Source organism: Salmo salar, chromosome ssa03 (assembly GCF_905237065.1).
Source record: "Salmo salar chromosome ssa03, Ssal_v3.1, whole genome shotgun sequence".
NCBI lineage: Eukaryota > Metazoa > Chordata > Actinopteri > Salmoniformes > Salmonidae > Salmo > Salmo salar.
Window position 1 is genome coordinate 37,489,816 of NC_059444.1, and position 20,022 is coordinate 37,509,837.

At 40.6% G+C, this 20,022-nt stretch overlaps 1 protein-coding gene across 1 annotated transcript; it reads right to left on the reverse strand.

The window, feature by feature from the left end:
• Positions 1-3,322: 3,322 nt before the first annotated feature.
• On the reverse strand, positions 3,323-18,925 carry LOC106600207 (caspase-8). The gene is made up of 7 exons (XM_014191531.2): positions 18,637-18,925; positions 16,905-18,123; positions 7,341-7,687; positions 6,248-6,282; positions 5,816-5,921; positions 5,176-5,641; positions 3,323-3,957 (listed from the first exon to the last, which is right to left on the reverse strand). Exons 3-7 carry the CDS (start codon positions 7,678-7,680, stop codon positions 3,798-3,800), a joined length of 1,107 nt encoding a protein of 368 aa, XP_014047006.1. The 5' UTR covers positions 7,681-7,687; positions 16,905-18,123; positions 18,637-18,925; the 3' UTR covers positions 3,323-3,797.
• Between the last annotated feature and the right edge of the window lie 1,097 nt (positions 18,926-20,022).

The window sequence follows — 20,022 nt, forward strand, 5'->3', positions numbered from 1 at the left end:
CAAGCCCGAACCCCGCACAGACCGAATCAATTCTCGGAAATTCAGACCCAGACTGTTAAAAGCCCGTCAGGCCCCGTCGGGTTCGGGCTGAAAATGGGAGCTCTATGGCTGCGTTTACACAGGCAGCCCAATTCTGATCTTTTTTTTCACTAATTGGTCTTTTGTCCAATCAGATCAGCTCTTTTGCCCATAAGTGGGCAAAAGATCAGAATTGGGCTGCCTTTTTGTAAACGCAGCCTAACACACACACACAATTACACTCTCTCTCTCTCGCTCTTCCTCCCCCATAGACGGCCCTGGAGGTGCTGTGTGAGATGGAGAGGCAGGAGCTGCTGACAGAGGACAGACTGGATGAGCTACAGAGGATACTGGAGGAGTGTGACACACAGCTGGCCAACACAGTACGGCAGCATAGAGAAGGTACATATTGACACACCTGGCTAGCCGGTACAAGTCACTCTCACTGTTCACTCTTCTCTCTCACACCACTCTCTTGCGCTGATTGATAGTTCAGTATTTATGCAGTATATTAAAATAGTTATTTTTTTCATGTGGTTGCTGTTTTTCAGCAAGGGGCAGTGTGTCACAGCAGGAGTACTCTGTTCAGCCAATCAGCAACCAGGAACAGCAACTCAGCTTCCCTCAGTCACTACAGAGCCTGTCTATATCAGAGACACGGCCAAACCGTAAGTCACACACATAAACACACACACCCACACACACACACACAGGTAGTTGAAGTGTGTTCTTGTCCACAGTTGAACGTGGGCAAAGCATAAGGTTGTACTCCGATGCAATGACGGAACCTCAGCCTGGGTCTGGGCCTGACCAGGTGACCACTTCAACGATGCCATCCTGGAAGACCTCTGAGGTTAGACAGTGGGATACACTTTAGACACCAAACATAGAATCTAACATTTGGTTGATTATTTTTGTTTTTGTCCATGGTGGTAACTCCTGTGTGTGTGTTTGCCCAACAGATGGAGCACTATTCCATGACTTGTAATCCTCGGGGGACGTGCTTAATCATCAATAACCACCACTTCATGGGATTTTCAGGTCTGACAGACAGACCAGGAACTGAGCAGGACGAGAGTAGGCATTCTCGCTCATTGGTTGATATTATGAGCCTGATCTCATTGGCCAACCTGGATGTTAAATTCTGCCATCTGTCTCTCTGTCTCTGTGTGTAGAGGCTCTGCATAATGTGTTCTCCAGGTTGGGGTTTAAAGTGGAAGTGTGTAGCGACCTGACAGAGAAGACCATGTTGAGGGCGGTAGAGGCGCTTGGAGGGCGGAGTCACATACATGCAGACGCTCTGGTGAGTAGTGAGGTCATAACTCTCCAGTCTCTTCAGGAGGTACAGTAGCTCTACTCTTGAAGCCCAATTGGACTCCAATGAATTAAAGTAGGTTCAACTGTTCTAATCCCTGTGTCTGGTCCTAGGTGGTGTGTGTGCTGTCCCATGGGGAAAAGGGTTGTGTGCTTGGGACAGATGGGGTGGAGGTGCCCATTCGCTCCCTCACACAACCCTTCACCAGCGAGCAGTGTCCTTCTCTGATGGGCAAACCCAAACTGTTCTTCATCCAGGCCTGCCAGGGGAAGGGCTTCCAGCAAGGGTCCGTATTCCTGCCCTCCATAAGGCAGAGAGAGGGACAGGGGCGGTATGAGGCAGACGCCGGCGCCATCGAGTCCATCCCCTGGGATGCAGACTTCCTGATTGGTATGGCAACAGTGGAGGAGTGCAAGTCATTCCGAAACACTAAGGAAGGTTCCATCTACATCCAGGAGCTCTGCAAACAGCTGGAGTGGGGAGCGGACAGGTGAATTAAAGGGAAGGGGGTTAGGTTTGGCATTACCCATAGAGATGTATAAAGATCATTACATAGAAATAACCAATTTTTGTGATGTTGCCATTGAGGGATTCCACCATTTTAAAGGCCCAATGCAGCCGTTTTTATATCAATATCAAATCATTTCTGGGTAACAAATAAGTACCTTACTATAATAGTTTTTCAGAATTTTTTAGCAAACTATTTCTCAAGGAAGAATTTTGCTAGGATTATCTGGGAGTGGTCTGAGTAGGGAGGGGAAACTTAAAACTAGCTCTTATTGACAGAGATTTGGAACTCTCTTCGTTATTGGTCTATTAACCAATTTACTGCCTTGTGATGTCACCAGGCAAGCCCAAACTTAATTTTGACTACATTGGGCCTTTAAATAGTCAACTGGGTGGGAATTCCTACGGGTTGGGAGCGATCAGCCAATGATCAGACCCTTATGGTCTTCTTCAAATTGGTTTGTTTAGTTTGTAAATGGCTTTAAGCTATATGACCGGCGTCTCGTGGTCACAAATTCATTTCACATAAGATTTGATTTCAAGACTCCGGCACTGCAGGTCACCAATATAAGCTTGCTACTTTTTTCAAACATCAAAAGAAGAAATTTGACTATTGGAGATGGCCTCAATGACGCTGCCCATGCAGTCAGACACCATAATGGCAGATACAACGTTGTGATCTCTGGGCTCCCGGGGTGGTCTAAGGCACTGCATCTCAGTGCTTGAGGCATCACCACAAACACGCTGGTTTGAATCCAGGCTGTATCACAACCGGCCGTGATTGGGAGTCCCATAGGGTGGCACACAATTGGCCCAGCGTCTTCCGGTTTTGACCATCATTGTAAATAAGAATTTGTTCTTAACTGACTTGCCTAGTTAAATAAAGGTTAAAAACATACATCTCTATAACAGGTGAGCTGTATCGTGATGTGTATTTCCTGTTTCCTGTGTAGAGGGGAGGATATTCTGTCGGTGCTGACACGTGTGAATCGTGAGGTCAGCAGAGGAGTGTATAGAGACTCCAAACAGATGCCCGAGCCCAAGTACACCCTCACCAAGAAACTCTTCCTCCCCTACATCTGAAACCTCTGGTTGGCTGACTTAAAGCGTCAAATCCTGTCCCTCCTTCTGGATCGAGACACTTCAGAATGGCTGTCATGTCTTAACAGTAAGCTGTCACTCTCAGGAACCCTACCACAGCAGCCTCTACCTTGGCCCATCTCCCATAAGACAGTGTGTTTAACATTGGTTGGCATGTCTGATTTCCTGAAAGATGTTTCAAACTCATGAGATTAATACATTTTTACATTAAATGCTGGAAATTGTGGAACATTTACTTTATATGTAATAAATGTGTTCTGGAGATGGATCAGTAAAATGGGTGTCTATTTTTCTATTAGCCATGTTTCACATTTTTAAAGTTCAACAAGATGTCTCTAATTCTGAGGAGAATGCGATTTAATAAGACTTCAGCAACCAACCGTTGATTAAAATATTTATTTTCAGGTATAAAATGTGTTAAGGTGAAAGGCAGGTAAGAACATGATTGTAAAAATAACCTAAATAAGGAAAGAAGATTAAATCACAACATGTAATAAAGTCAAGCTTAAGCAATGTGTTGATATCAATTACTTTGTTCTTGCTATGAGAATCCACTTGTTTACAAAGAATGGTGATTCTGAATTGTCTCTTCACATATCAAATACATTCTTAGTTTGGTTAAATCTAGGCTAGTTTACTTGATTGAGATGCCGCAATGGCACGCTTTCCCGAGTGAGCTAACAGTTCCTTGGTAAAATCTGGCATGCTCACGTGAGAGGGAACGCCCACTTATATAGACAGGATTTTTTTCAATGGAAAACTGCCCAATAAGAACTGTCTCTCCGCCCGCCTTACCCTACCATAAAAAAATTGGCCTGTGAGATGTCTCACTTTCTCTTCTGTCTCTGGCGTCGTCTCATTGGGGCGGCACTGTGAACACCAGCCTCTTCGTCAGCGTGTACTTGGGCTCGGGCATCTGCTTGGCCTGCTTGTTTTTGCCGGCCTCCCAGTATCGGACATCCATCTGGCTCACGTCTCTATTGACCTGTGTTAGGATGTTCAGGATGTCATCACCTCTAGAGAGAGCAGGAGACACACGCATACCAGACAACGAAGACATTAACACCCAGTAAAGACAACACAGCGCCCATAAAATATACAGCTCTCATCGCCAGCAATGCATTAATTTCAGGTTAGTCAGGGGACTTGCTCACTGCGAGCTAATAGATTTTATGGTAATATTGTTCTAGCCTTTATTTAACTAGACAAGTCCCTGGTTTATACCTGACAGTGTGTAGACTGGAGTTCTGAATAACACCGTTATTCTGGTGCATATGCTCAGTTTTGTATTGTCAGCTCTTTCCTACTAAACATCTGCTTTGTTAGATCATGACCATGTAAGAATATTTTAGCCTCTAGAGCATTGTTTCTCAAATGGCTTGGCCTCGGGACAGAAATTGTACTAGGCTGTTTCATTTGCGACCCAATAATTCGTATCGCGAAAAATAAATCTCTAAAATACAATCTGGAAAACTATTTTTAATGCTATATTGATAGTAAATGTAACAATTATAGGGAAAAACATTCCCACCTCTTTCATTGTCAATTATAACATTTTGCCCATATTCTTTTAAGAATGTTAATCAACTCACTAGTTTGAGACCACAAAAATCAACCAAAATAGCGCTGCTAATAGCTTTATATTGAAAATACTGTGATGAAGAAAACATTTTCAGAGATTACAATTACACTATGCAGAAATCGCTCTGCCATTTCCTGGTTGCTAAAACTGTAATAGTTAGCCTAATTTTAGTTTATGTGACAAAATAAGATGGTGCAATGATTCTCTACACTATACTATCTAAACCACTGAAATATATTTTATATATATATAAAATTGTTGTTTCAGGTCTTTGAAGATTGTGTACCTAACCGAAAGTAAAAGACATAACAAAAAAAATAAAGAACGGGAGGCATAGAAATAGCGCACATAGAACAGATCTACCGCTTTAGACTTTCAATTAGAATGATAGATCTATAACTCACATTTATGTGAATTTGGTCAGGTCGCCCAAAAAGTGACGCATTGCCACTTTAAATTATTTAAAAAAATGTAAGTTCATTATAATTTCTACACACTTTTTAACCTGGTTTAAAGTTCAGACTAGTATTTTTTTCATTAAAAAATTATAAATAAACTTTGTTTTTACTCAGATGCCTGCGAGCCATTCAAAACCTCCTGACGTGACCCACCAGAATTGGTGCTTTAGAGCACATATTCAATCAGGCTTCACCTGGGACAGCCCTGTTTGAGCTGTTTGCACAGAGTCTGGATGAACCAGGACCCACTGGTTGTGTCTCTGAACGAGCAGTGGTCTTCAACAGTGGCCATGGCAACCAGGAAATCGGCATCAGCTGGAATGTAGATCTGGGGACCTGGATTTACGTCTGCCTCCAACTGCACTCTAGCTTGGATATCTTTCCCCCTACATGCCTGGATGAAGAAGGCTTTGGGCTTGCCAACGAGGGTGGAGCAGTTGGTGCTTTTGAAGGGTGAGAAGAGGTCATTGGTGGAGATGGGTTCGTCGTCTGTGCCATAGATAACTCCTTTGTCACCATGACTCAGTACGCAGCAGACAAAGGCGTCGCCATGCGTCTCGTCACCAAACCTCTTCAATTCCTCGCGGGCCTGCACTGCTGTCTGGTCCAGGAGTACAGTCACCTTAAAACCGAGCCACTGGAACACATCCTCCAGAACAACTACAGGAAAAGCACACACAAAACAATTTCAAGACAAACACTAAACCAAGCCACATAAATATCTCCCTTTTACAATATCAGGATGTTTTGAGACAAGAGGAACAAGATCAATGTTCATGCAACAACAATATGGAACAAATATGTTAGAACTGTTTTACACATTGGTTACATTACCAACATCTTTGTCTGATCCCTTTCTTTCCCCCAGTTCATTAAAGTGCACATTGTTGATGATTAAACAATGACCACGTGGCAGGCTGGTCATTCGGTATTGACAGACCTGGAAACAGAGAAAAGTCATGGGATTAAGCACAAAAATGCATACACACACACACACCGCGCATTCAGGAGACTAACAAACACTTAACTCAGAGCTGTGTACACAGGTTAAAAGCTCTATGTTCCTTGTGTATGTTTTGTAGTGCAAAAATAAAAATGTTTTATTCATTGGCTTGACTGGAGTTGGTGGTGGTCTGAGGTGCTCAGTTGGGTTGTGAGTAGTATTGTGAATGTTGTGTTTTGAGCAGTTTAGTTTTGTGTAGTTGTGATGATTTGTTTGGTTTTGTTTCAGCTAAGAATGAAAGCATACGGGATTGCGGCAATTACCTCACTGCTCATTCCAACCGCCTGGTCAGTAGTATCTGGAAAAACCCGTTAGCATGTGTTAGTGTCCCTACTACAGACAATATGAGTAAGCAGATCCACGCTAACTGACGGTACTGGTTGGCAGCATGTTATTGTACGGGAAGGATTGTTCCATAGGGGTGTATTTTTAGGGAGTGATATTGGTTCTTGTAGAATCTTTCGTTTTCTTGAAGCTGTTAATGTTCTTAGCTTTATCCTTTGAAAATAGACCCGTTAAAAGATTCTGGGTATGACCCTGGGTTGGACCATACTTTTCTGGTCAATCATTTTGGGAAAAAGTTTACTTAACTGGAAATCAAATAATCCTCCATCGTTAAGACAGTGGGAGAATCAAATGCATTATTATTGAAATATTTTTTTTAAAGATTGGTAACAGAGAAACAAATTAGCACAATTTCAATCCATATGGCATAAAGTATTACAAGCACTAGAAATATCCAAAGGATAAAAACAAAATTGAAAAAAAATATTATGAGAACAAACAAGATGGGTATGGATATGGTGGGAACATGTAGGTCTGAGCAAGTACGATGTCATTAATGTTTGTTGAAATGTATGTACGTCTGAGTTGGTGTTTTTGTCTTTCAAAGGTTGGGCATTAAGTCCCAGCCAACGTCATGTCTAGTTTATTGGAGCCATGTCTGTGAAATGTTAAGTTGTCTTTTGTCTATGTCAATTTTCTATTGTCTAACCTAAATAAAATCTTACAAAAAAAATTTGAACATGTATATATGAGTGCATCCTAAGAAAAAAAAGAGGGACATTTTACAACAAATGTAATACCTGAATTCCCACCCAAATCCATAAAGGGTTAGGGTTATTATTCAGTCAATATCTGATGGGTTTTTAACAATTCTAAACGTTTGGAGTATCTTCACTCATTGTCCAACTGTTGCATTTAATAGAATTGTTTTTAAAACCTTATAACAAATTTGATGACCGTTGCTAATGTAAGTTGATTGATCTGTAAATGGACATGTTGTGTTGAGTCTACTGGTGGATGTGTCAGTGAACAATGAAAGACCTGTGGTGCACAGCTAGTAGTGTGCAGTACCTGTACTGGGGGTTGTGTATGGGCCTCTGGTTCCTGTGCTGAAGGTGCGGTCACTGGGTGCTGTGAGGTTGTTGAATACTTCCTCCATTCTAGAGTAGGTATCTATGATTTTTGGTTGCTGCAGCAGGGTCACAAAGTCAAGGCATTTTGCCGTTCCTTTGTTCATCACTTTATCCAGAAGATTGATGATAATGGTCTCTGGGGGATGACCAGCGACGCTTAGGTTGTTGTATTCACGCAGATTCACTATGTTCGCCTGCTGCACATGCTGAAGGATGAAGTCAGGTTCCGCAGCCAGGATCTCTATAATCAAAGTCTTATTCTCTCTTAACGTCTGCATGGTGGACCTTAAGAGAGAAAGATTGTTCATGATATTAAATATTTTAAACATTAATAAAACATACCCGGTTCCTAAAATGTTTTTTTGAAATTCCAAGAATGGGTCACATTCAAAATGCATTGACTGATACAAGTTATAGCTAGCCTATGATTGCGTTCAGGGGAGAACGACTGCCCCCTCTCCTTGAAGCCATGAAGTAAAAAAAAAAAAAAAAAAATCTAGCTCTATCTTTGGCCACTTCCCGCCACTGTACTTCCTCATCTTCGGTGGGGTTTTACAGTAGTTGGCAGCCAATGTTATTGGCGCATTACCGCCACCTACTGTACTGGAGTGGTAGCTAATGGTAGTAGGAGTAGAGACACCAGAGAATGTTCCTTGTCAACAGACGGATCCTGACATGTTGCATGTAAAGAAGGTGGACTTCGTAGTTTATTGCGTTGGTTATCAACTGTAGAGTGCAAACAGAGAAAATCGGAGAAAAATAGGCATTGTGATGAGTGCTGCTAAGCATTTTTTGGACTCAGGGATTTTACAGCAGAGGCTTACAACGAATCCTGTCGATGAATGCTCCATCTTCACAGGCCCCTGAACCTGTGTAGGGAAGTGATTTCAACTGTGACTAAAGGAGAGGAATTTTTTATTTATTTTGTATGTCAGGTCCCCCCCATTTTACACAGTGGAATATTTTTGTTCAACTACCCCCTACAGTAGGTGGCTGCAATACACAAGTAGGTTGTAGTCTGCCATAAAACCTTAAAGAATAAAAATATATTATTGGATTTATACCCCTGTGGTCTGTCTGGGTTCCCCTCTGTCTGTGGAGTTACTTTAGCATTAGCTATCCTAGCATGCTGACGAAAAAGTTTGTTTCATTAAAAACAATCAGTATCTATCACGAAAAACCATACATACTTTGGGATAATTAGGAGTACAGCGACATTTTCCATCTCTGAATTGAGGTACATATTCCCAGCCATACATACAGTGCATTCGGAAAGTATTCAGACCCCTTGACTTTTTCCACATTTTGTTACGTTACAGCCTTATTCAAAAATGTATTACATTGTTTTTCCCCCACGATCTACACACAATACCCCATAATGACTTGTAGATTTTTTTGCAAATGTATAAAAATAAATGAAATATCACATTTATATAAGTATTCAGAACCTTTACTCAGTACGCTGTTGAAGCACCTTCGGCAGCGATTACAGCCTCAAGTCTTGGGTATGACGCTACAAACTTGGCACACCTGCATTTGGGGAGTTTCTCCCATTCTTCTCTGCAGATTCCCTCAAGCTCTCTCAGGTTGGATGGGGAGCGTCGCTGCACAGCTATTTTCAGGTCTTTCCAGAGATGTTCGATTGGGTTCAATTCTGGGCTCTGGCTGGGCCACTCAAGGACATACAGAGACTTGTCCCGAAACCACTCCTGCGTTGTCTTGGCTGTGTGCTTAGGGTCGTTGTTCTGTGGTAAGGTTTTCAATCAAGGATCTTTCTGTACTTTGTTACATTCACCTTTCCCTTGATCCTGACTAGTCTCCCAGTCCCTGCCGCTGAAAAACATCCACATAGCATGATGCTGCCACCACCATGCTTCACCGTAGGGATGGTGCCAGGTTTCCTCCAGACGTGACGCTTGGCATTCAGGACAAAGAGTTCAATCTTGGTTTCATCAGACCAGAGAATCTTGTTTCTCATGGTCTGAGAGTCCTTCAGGTGCCTTTTGGCAAACTCCAAGCGGGCTGTCATGTGCCTTTTACTGAGGAGTGGCTTTCGTCAGGCCACTACCCTAAATGCCTGATTGGTGGAGTGCTGCAGAGATGGTTGTCCTTCTAAGGTTCTCCCATCTCTACAAAGGAACTATGGAGCTCTGTCAGAGTGACTATCGGGTTCTTGGTCACCTCCCTGACCAATGCCCTTCTCCCCCGATTACTCAGTTTGGCCGGCCGGCCAGCTCTATGAAGAGTCTTGGTGATTCCAAACTTCTTCCATTTAAGTATGATGAGGCCTGTGTTCTTGGGGACCTTCAATGATGCAGACATTTTTTGGTAACCTTCCCCAGAGCCGTGTCTCGACACAATCTTGTCTCGGAGCTCTATGGACAATTCCTTCGACCTCATGACCTGGTTTTTGCTCTGACATGCAAAACTGTGGGACCTTATATAGACAGGTGTGTGCCTATCCAAATCATGTCCAATCAATTGAATTTACCACAGGTGGACTCCAATCAAGTTGTAGAAACCTCTCAAGGATAAGGATGAATGGAAACAGGATGCACCTGAGCTTCATTTTGAGTCTCATAGCAAAGGGTCTGAATAATTATATAAATAAGGTATCTGTTTTTTATTTTTAATAAATGTGCAAAAAATTCAAGGTGTCTGAATACTTTACGACTACACTGTATCTAGCGCCAGCTCTGCGCTGTTCACATTATGACATAGCACCTTTCCGACTTGAGAGAGAAGTAAATTATGCCAGGCATGCACTGTTTGCCACGAATTCGCCACGTTTTTACCGTCCCAGACGTTTCATGATAGGGGGGAAATCCTATGAACTTGGGCTAGGATAAGTACGTAGGGACTCCTGTAGTTTGAGCGGGTCAAAGGACGCACCGATGATGGCTGTTCTGTTCTCCAGACCCGTCGGATGTCCTGATAACTTTGACGTCTGAAATTTTGTTTGTGCATCTTGCAGTGTGAGAAGTACTACGACGCAATCGGGCATGGACTGCTGCCAATAGCCAGTGAGCATTCAGCATGTGAGACCAAAACAATGATGGCGAAAAGGAAAGCAACAACAACACGCACTGTGTGGACCGAGGTGATGGAAGACAGACTAGTGGAGCTGTGGAGAGAACGCATCTGTCTTCAATGGGCGAGTTTGTTTTAAATGGTCCGGTACCCCGGTTTGGGCAGAGTTTAAATATTTCTAGACCATTTCATTAGTCCTTCAGTAAATTTCCACCCACACGTGGCACCGGGCCATGAAAGAAACCAAAAACATCATTCTTATTGTAGCGACCCACACAGACACCTGTGTGTTATGTGTTAGATAGACTATTAGTTGGTTGTGTTGTACTTACCAGTACCCAGTGTTCACGGGGTCTGCCATGCCAATCAACCTGCTATCTGCCAATCACGGGAATGCCCAGAATGTTCTAATGCCGGGCATCCTGGTGGTTGGCGGAGTGGCGTGGAGGGAGGGTTGGGCAGGGGGAGCATTGGAAGTTAAGACCAGGTTTAGCCATTGTTCTCTCTCTTACGTCTGGCCTTCACAAGAGAAGGTCACGGTTGTTTTATAGGGTATCCTTAATTTATTTAGAATGGGCTACGGCCAAACAGTAGCCTGTATGAATTTGGGTTAACAAACCGTAAATTCGTAAACTCAATCCTCTGTCTGGACAATTGTTCCTTTATGATCTAGTCAGGTCATTACAATATTATAATGATTATTTCATATTAAGTGCATATTCTGTGTTTCCATCTCTCCTTTGATGTTTCTACACATAATAATGTGCACACAAATAAAACCTCTCGCTGTTTGCGTGTCAGCATTTCTTTCCTAGGACAACCGAGAATCAACTAGGGCAGGATCAACTAGGGAAGGATCAACTAGGGAATCATCGTGTAATGTCAGCACCCACGTCCTGGGGTTGAAGATGGACAAGGAAATAGTGAAATGTGAGCGTGTCCAAGTTGTTAAGATTGTATAAATCGTGTAGTGTACAGTGGTGTAAAGTACTTAAGTAAAAATAATTTAAAGTACTTTACTATTTATATTTGTATTACTTTTACTTGTATTTTACTCCACTACATTCCAAAAGAAAATCATGTACTTTTTACTCCTTACGTTTCCATGACACCAAAAAGTACTTGTTACATTTTTGAATGTTTAGCAGGACAGGAATTTTTTTATATTTTTTTAATTAACAAATATCAACAAACAAAAGAGGAATAGTCACATGCAAACAAGCATACATACAAACTATTTACATTGCCAGGAATCCTAAACAAACAAATCATATTCATTAATAATACAACAAGTTTTAATTGCCTTTTTGTTTTTCATTTTAGTTAAAGTAGTGCCATATTGTTTAAATTCATTTATAAAGGGGGAGGAAATGGTTTTGAATTAGACCATTTGCGAATATGAAAAATACCTAGTATTATTAGCAGTTGAATTAAATATACTACATCTTTATCCATGTCAGAATTTCTGAAATAAATTATCATATCAAAACCATTAAATAGTACAACCGGTCCTATTTTTTTTTGTAACAAAATTATGTATGTCAATCCAAACAATCCTACTATAAATACAGGCAAAAAACAAATGCAAAATGGTCTCCTTCTCCATTCCGCAGAAATCACAGTTATAGTCAATATTCAGCTTGAATCTTTCCGAAACATGTTTCACAGGAAAAATTCTATGTAACATTTTAAATGAAACTTCCTTTACTTTGTTACTGATACAATATTTGTTAGCAATTTCCCATGCTTTCCCCCACTGTATGTCACCATAGATATTTGACCAAAATAATCTTGCTGAGGGAATTGTAGTATCACAAACAATATTCCTAATCTGTTTATTACTACATTTATCTTTGATGTTAATATTGCCAATTCATATATTTTTGTGTAAATCTGTGTTACTTACATCAACCACAGAGGAATTTAAAAGAGATTCAACCCCCCTTGGAATCGCATCAAAAACAATTGCATATTCTTTCGGGGTTATTGGAATTTTAAACTTATCAAGAAATTCCCCATATGAGAGTAGATATCCTCATTCAGTAACTGACCAACCAAAATAATTTTATTCTCAAACCAGTTATGAAAAAAAAGAGACTTATTTTTAAATCGTAAATATTTGTTGTTCCATATAAAGTATCTGTGAGGGGGAAAAAAATGTGTTTATACGCTAACATCCAAGCTAAAATTGCCTGCCAACTTTACTGGGATTTGATCAACATCAAAATTACATTGAAGCAAAAAATTCTAAAACCACCAACAGAGTCAAATAAATACTTTGGGAAAACATTCCAAATACTGTTCTGGTTCTTAACATACTTAAGAATCCACATTTAAAAAAAAGTATTATTTAGAGTATTGAAATCTAAAACCTCAAGACCTCCTTGTTCTTGGGTATTAGTGAGAATATATTTTCGTAGATAGTGAGGCTTGTTCCTCCAAATAAAATAAAGAATCTTATCTAAGTCCTTTACAATTTTTGGGGGTAAGTCAAGTGATAACGACACATAAACCGATCTGGATAAACCTTCAGCTTTGGACAATAAAACCCGACCGTATAAAGAAATATCTCTCATTAACCAGAGGTTCAATTTCTTCTTTGTTTTCTCAATAATGGGGTTAAAGTTCAATTCACTCCTTTTTCATCCTTGCATATAACAATTCCAAGATAAGTAACCTTATCTTTAAATGGGATACCATATACTTCCTGTAAAACACAATCATTGAGTGGAAATAAGACTAACTTATCCTGTTAGGGCTAGGGGCAGTATTTACACGGCCGGATAAAAAACGTACCCAATTTAATCTGGTTATTACTACTGCCCAGAAACTAGAATATGCATATAATTATTGGCTTTGGATAGAAAACACCCTAAAGTTTCTAAAACTGTTTGAATGGTGTCTGTGAGTATAACAGAACTCATATGGCAGGCAAAAACCTGAGAAGATTCTGTACAGGAAGTACCCTCTCTGACCATTCCTTGGGCTTCTTGGCTCGGTTTATTGAAAATTTAGGATCTTTGCTGTAATGTGACACTTCCTACGGCTCCCATAGGCTCTCAGAACCCTGGAAAAAGCTGAATGATGTAATTCCAGCCGCTGGCTGAAAAACTTTAGCGCCTTTGGTTAAGTGGTCTATCAGAGGACAATGAGCTGAGGCGCGTGCACGGGGCGACACCATGTTTTTAGTTTCTCTCTCTTTGTACTAAAACACAGATTCCCGGTCGGAATATTATCGCTTTTTTACGAGAAAAATGGCATAAAAATTGATTTTAAACAGCGGTTGACATGCTTCGAAATACGGTAATGGAATATTTCGATTTTTTTTGTCACGAAACGCGTCGGGCGCGTAACCCTTATTTACCCTTTCGGATAGTGTCTTGAACGCACAAACAAAACGCCGCTATTTGGATATAACTATGGATTATTTGGGACCAAACCAACATTGGTTATTGAAGTAGAAGTCCTGGGAGTGCATTCTGACAAAGAACAGCAAAGGTAATAACATTTTTCTTATAGTAAATCTGACTTTGGTGAGGGCTAAACTTGGTGGGTGTGTAAATAGCTAGCCCTGTGATGCTGGGCTATCTACACAGAATATTGCAAAATGTGCTTTCACCGAAAAGCTATTTTAAAATCGGACATAGCGAGTGCATAGAGGAGTTCTGTATCTATAATTCTTAAAATAATTGTTATGTTTTTTGTGAACGTTTATCGTGAGTAATTTAGTAAATTCACCGGAAGTTTGCGGGGGGTATGCTAGTTCTGAACGTCACATGCTAATGTAAAAAGCTGGTTTTTGATATAAATATGAACTTGATTGAACAAAACATGCATGTATTGTATAACATAATGTCCTAAGATTGTCATCTGATGAAGATCATCAAAGGTTAGTGCTGCATTTAGCTGTGATTTGGGTTTATGTGACATTATATGCTAGCTTGAAAAATGGGTGTCTGATTATTTCTGGCTGGGTACTCTGCTGACATAATCTAATGTTTTGCTTTCGTTGTAAAGTCTTTTTGAAATCGGACAGTGTGGTTAGATTAACGAGAGTCTTGTCTTTAAAATGGTGTAAAATAGTAATATGTTTGAGAAATGGAAGTAATAGCATTTCTAAGGTATTTGAATAACGCGCCACGGGATTCCACTGGCTGTTACGTAGGTGGGACGAAATCGTCCCACTGGCCCTAGAGAAGTTATTGATATTAATTTTCAAACCCGAAACTAAGAAAAAGTCTTCAATACAGGAAACTGCTTTAGAAACCTCGTTCCTGTCTCTTAAAAATATGGTGGTATCATCAGCCAGTTGACATAGTGTAAATTCATTGCCAAGTGCTGAAACACCTTAAATTCCCTTTCTTGCTATGAAGAGCCATAATTTGAGTAACCAATAAAAAATAAAAATGGACTACTTGGGCAGCCCTGCCTAATGCCACGGCCAATATCATATCTTTGGGATGTCCCGTGAGCTAATTTTACAGAGCTAGTACAACCACTATATAAAGTTTGGACTGCTTTAAAAAGAAAAGTCACCAAACCCCAAAAAACATATTGCTTTGAACATAAACTCATGTTCTACAGTGTCATAAGCTTTATAAAAATCAACAAACATCAGAGAACTATCATCAAGGATGAGGTCATTAAAGTCAAGGATGAGGTCATTATAGTCAATCATATCTAAGATCAACCTGATGTTATTACTAATGTGTCGACCATGCATAAAACCAGATTGTTCTTCATCAATTATATGATGCAAGCCTTGTTTCAACCTTTTAGCAAATACAAGGGCAAATAATTTCCCATCATTATTCAACAGGCTAATGGGTCTCCGGTTGTCTATATAAAAAGAGTATCCTTATTAGGTTTGGGAATCAAAGTAGTTACACCTTGCTTTAAGAAGCCAGTAACTCCCCTTTTTCTATTGATTCTTGAAACATAGCAAGAATGTAAGGAATCAATTTATCATTGAATGCTTTATAAAACTCGCTTATTAAACCATCATTTCCAGGGGTCCTATTGTCCTTAAGGCTTTTAATACAGTCTTATCTAAATTTCAGATAACTCATCATCCCAAAAATCTCTGAAATCATTATCTATCTATCTATCTTCTTAACAATGTTTGCTACATTGTCTAAGAAAAGATCCATATTGGGAGTTGACTGGGCTGATGTATACATATTCTGATAAAACTGGGCAACATGCTGAGAGATTTCTTTTGGATTTTCATTGGGAGTATTATTAATAATGAATTTACATATGGAAGTCTTTTCGCCTGCCCTTTTTTCTAAATTAAAGAAATAGTTTGTATTTTTCTCTCCCTCTTCCATCCATTTTCGTCTTGATCTTACAAACGTCCCCGTGCCTTTTCCCTTTGATTTTAGCCGTGAGGATGCGGACGATGTTGTCCTGTAGCTGGCTCATTGATGGTTAACTTCTCAGCTTCTTTGGAAGTTGCTCCTTGGTTGGGATATTCGGGTATGAAATCACATTCACCCCCCTTTTTTACAATGCAAGCATACGAGTGAGTTTCAACAACGCCTCTTTTCTCCTTGGAAGTTTCGACATCCATTATCTCAGCAAGTTTGTCATGTCCTGATTCCATGCTACTAGCTATGAAGACGTTAGCAGGCTAACTTAACTACAAAACGCTGAAACTTTTCGATAGCGAGCTTGTTCGTTGGAAATCGTCAGAAATATATATCAATGGTTTGATTAATTACAAAATTATTCAAAATAGCTACACTGTATGGTTAGATATCATTTTTGTTGGAAAAAAAACTAATTGCAACTGCAGTCTAAAACTATAAACTTTGTGAGAAAACCCTAAAACACCCTCTCATGTCGCCATCTTCAGCGCCCCCCGAAATAGTCCAATTCACACTTATCAAGAGAAACATCCCTGGCCTCCAATATGGCGGACTCACTAAACACACATGCTTAATTTGTAAAATTTGTCTGAGTGTTGAAGTTTGCCCTTGTCCATAAAAAAAATGGTGCCATCTGGTTTGCTTAATATAAGGAAGTTGAAAATATTTATACTTGAACTTGACATTTTTATACATTAAGTATATTTTAGCGATTACATTTACTTTTGATACTTACGCATATTTAAAACCAAATACTTTCACTTTTAATTGTTACGCAAGTAGTATTTTACTGGGTGACTTTCACTTTCAATTGAGTCATTTTCTTTTAAGGTACTTTTACTTAAGATAATTACCCACCACCGCCCAATAATACCAAAGATGATTTAGTAGGTTTAGAAACTCTTGATATCTACGGTAGCTAACGTTATTAGGTTTAGTGTAAAAGTAGCTAGTATTACAGTAACGCGCAGGTTTAGCATGAGTAACGTTAGCGGCCTAGCTAGTTACTTTCGTGTCAACTATCAGTGAGCATACTTTGCCGATGTGGTTATCAATATATATTAACAACGGTTTGATGGCTAATTGTAATAGCTGCGACTTACCTGTACGACTAGTGATTCGCTCGCCGATTGAAATAATTCAGTGTTCGCTTGCGCTGACTGCACTTCCTCCTCGATGCTGGGGTGGAACCTCCAAGTACTCCTTCAAAGTCATCTGATTGGTAGCATGTTTTTTTTTTTTTTGCGTTACTCTTCATCGATGCCACCAAATACCCAGCACAGGTCTGCTTCTTTTAAAGCCAAGGCTAAACTGCATCTCGTGCTGACCCAACAAGTGTGCCTTGTTGCTGGCAGGGGTGGAAAACGTACTCAATTGTAAAGATATCTTAATAGAAAATTACTCAAGTAAAAGTCACCACGTAAAATACTACTTGAGTATAAGTCAAAAAGTATCTGGTTTTAAATGTACTTAAGTACAGTTGTGTAAAAAGTACCAATTATCATACTTGAGTGAAAGTACAAAGTTATACATTCAATTCCTTATATTAAGCAGTGGTGGATATACTTAAGTATCAAAAGTAAAGTATGAAGCGTAAGAGCCGTAAATCCAAAAAGCAAAACAACCAGACCTTTTACTTGGTTTGAGCTTTTCTGAAAGTTAACAGTCTTATAGACGCAGTAAGAGCTCAGATTTAAAAAAAAGTGGATTGTCAAATAGGCAACACTTCAAAATACATCTCTTACAGACAAAATAGAATTATGCCTTAATAATGAAGGAATATAGCCAGTACTCATAAGCACTTACGTTGCTTTAGAAAATACAGCATCAAAAGTACACACAACTTCATCACCACTGATGGAACTGTATTATAAATCAGTGTCAGGTCATAGCAAGGGCACCTATAACTTGTGAATTTTAAACATAAATTAACAAAATGCATAAGGCACCCGTGTCCTTGGGCTTGCTAGCGTTAAGCTGCCATTACTTGAAGTTTAAGAATTTACGGTTCATCTTCAGTAAAAGCTGGTTTTCAAAGTTTCTGGAATACAGCCTTGCTCTCCTGGGCTGAAAACAAGTCATGCAATGCTGAACAGCCTTTCACAGGCAGCTGATGCAGGTAAGGGTGTGTTTAACCTCAGACAGCTTACAGACTGCCGGGAAGGACTTGAGCAACTCCATATGATCAGCTGAACAGGCCAGGTATCCATCCAGCTGTTTGGAGCTTTCTTGTGCTTGAGACGTTTTCAATAAAGCGAAGAAGTCCTCATCTGATGAACTGGTGCCATCACCTAGCTGCAGCAAGGGTTCTTCCAGATGGTCCTTGATGTAGTCCATTCCAGAAATACAAGGAAGATGACAATAGAAATCATGTCATTATGAGCCTACATGAATCTATATTTTTATTTAACTAGGCAAGTCAGTTAAGAACAAATTCTTATTTACAATGACAGCCTAGGAACAGTGGGTTAACTGCCTTGTTCAGGGGCAGAGCGACAGATTTTTACCTTGTCAGTTCGGATATTCGATCTAGCAACCTTTCGGTTACTGGTCCAACGCTCTAACCGCTAGACTACCTACCGTTATATAAACCAAGCAACAGGGCTAAGTAGACTGATCTAGAGGCAACGTTGGTTATTAAAATGATTGCATCTAAGCTCCTAGAGTGTGCGGCTCTCCTTTAATTTTTCAAGTGTTCTACCCATTGGACTGAACCACAAAGTCAAGAATGTAGTTTAAATGGGTGGTTCTCAAATCTATGAAGTGTCAAATGTACACTATACACAGTTGTTTATGAATAATAAAATACTGTTAATTAACCACATGTTGTCTTACCCATTCTGATGGTGGCGTCATCCTTTGTCCACGTTGTTTCGAATTTGGGGAGAAGGATTGCAGCTAATATCAGCTCAGGGTCGTGAAACATGTGGCTGAAGCACTTCTTCAGTCCCAGTTGTAGCGCATCCACCAGAGGCTTCAGGGACAACTTGATTCAGTCAAGTTTTGTGATCAGCAGGTTGATAGTTGGAAGTAGCCACCCCATCTGGACATTGGTTTCAGCCTGCAAGATGTTGATGGCCTTTGCGACTGGGCTCATGGTGGCAGCATACTCTGTGAGGAAGGCGAGTTCAGCTGGATTGAACCTATGAAAAATAAATAATAAATAAATTTAAAAAAAAAATATATATATATATAGCTAAAAAAAAATAAAGGGAACACTAAAATAACACATCCTAGATCTGAATGAATGAAAATCTTATTAAATACTTTTTTCTTTACATAGTTGAATTATGCTGATAACAAAATCACACAAAAATAATCATTGGAAATCCAATTTATCAACCCATGGAGGTCTGGATTTGGAGTCACACTCAAAATTAAAGTGGAAAACCACACTACAGGCTGATCCAACTTTGATGTAATGTCCTTAAAACAAGTCAAAATGAGGCTCAGTAGTGTGTGTGGCCTCCACGTGCCTGTATGACCTCCCTACAACGCCTGGGCATGCTCCTGATGAGGTGGCGGATGGTCTCCTGAGGGATCTCCTCCCAGACCTGGACTAAAGCATCCGCCAACTCCTGGAGAGTCTGTGGTGCAACGTGGCGTTGGTGGATGGAGCGAGACATGATGTCCCAGATGTGCTCAATTGGATTCAGGTCTGGGGAACGGGCGGGCCAGTCCATAGCATCAATGCCTTCCTCTTGCAGGAACTGCTGACACACTCCAGCCACATGAGGTCTAGCATTGTCTTGCATTAGGAGGAACCCAGGGGCAACCGCATCAGCATATGGTCTCACAAGGGGTCTGAGGATCTCATCTCGGTACCTAATGGCAGTCAGGCTACCTCTGGCGAGCACATGGAGGGCTGTGCGCCCCCCAAAGAAATGCCACCCCACACCATGACTGACCCACCGCCAAACCGGTCATGCTGGAGGATGTTGCAGGCAGCAGAACGTTCTCCACGGCGTCTCCAGACTCGGTCACGTCTGTCACATGTGCTCAGTGTGAACCTACTTTCATCTGTGAAGAGCGCAGGGCGCCAGTGGCGAATTTTCCAATCTTGGTGTTCTCTGGCAAATGCCAAACGTCCTGCACGGTGTTGGGCTGTAAGCACAACCCCCACCTGTGGACGTCGGGCCCTCATACCACCCGCATGGAGTCTGTTTCTGACCGTTTGAGCAGACACATGCACATTTGTGGCCTGCTGGAGGTCATTTTGCA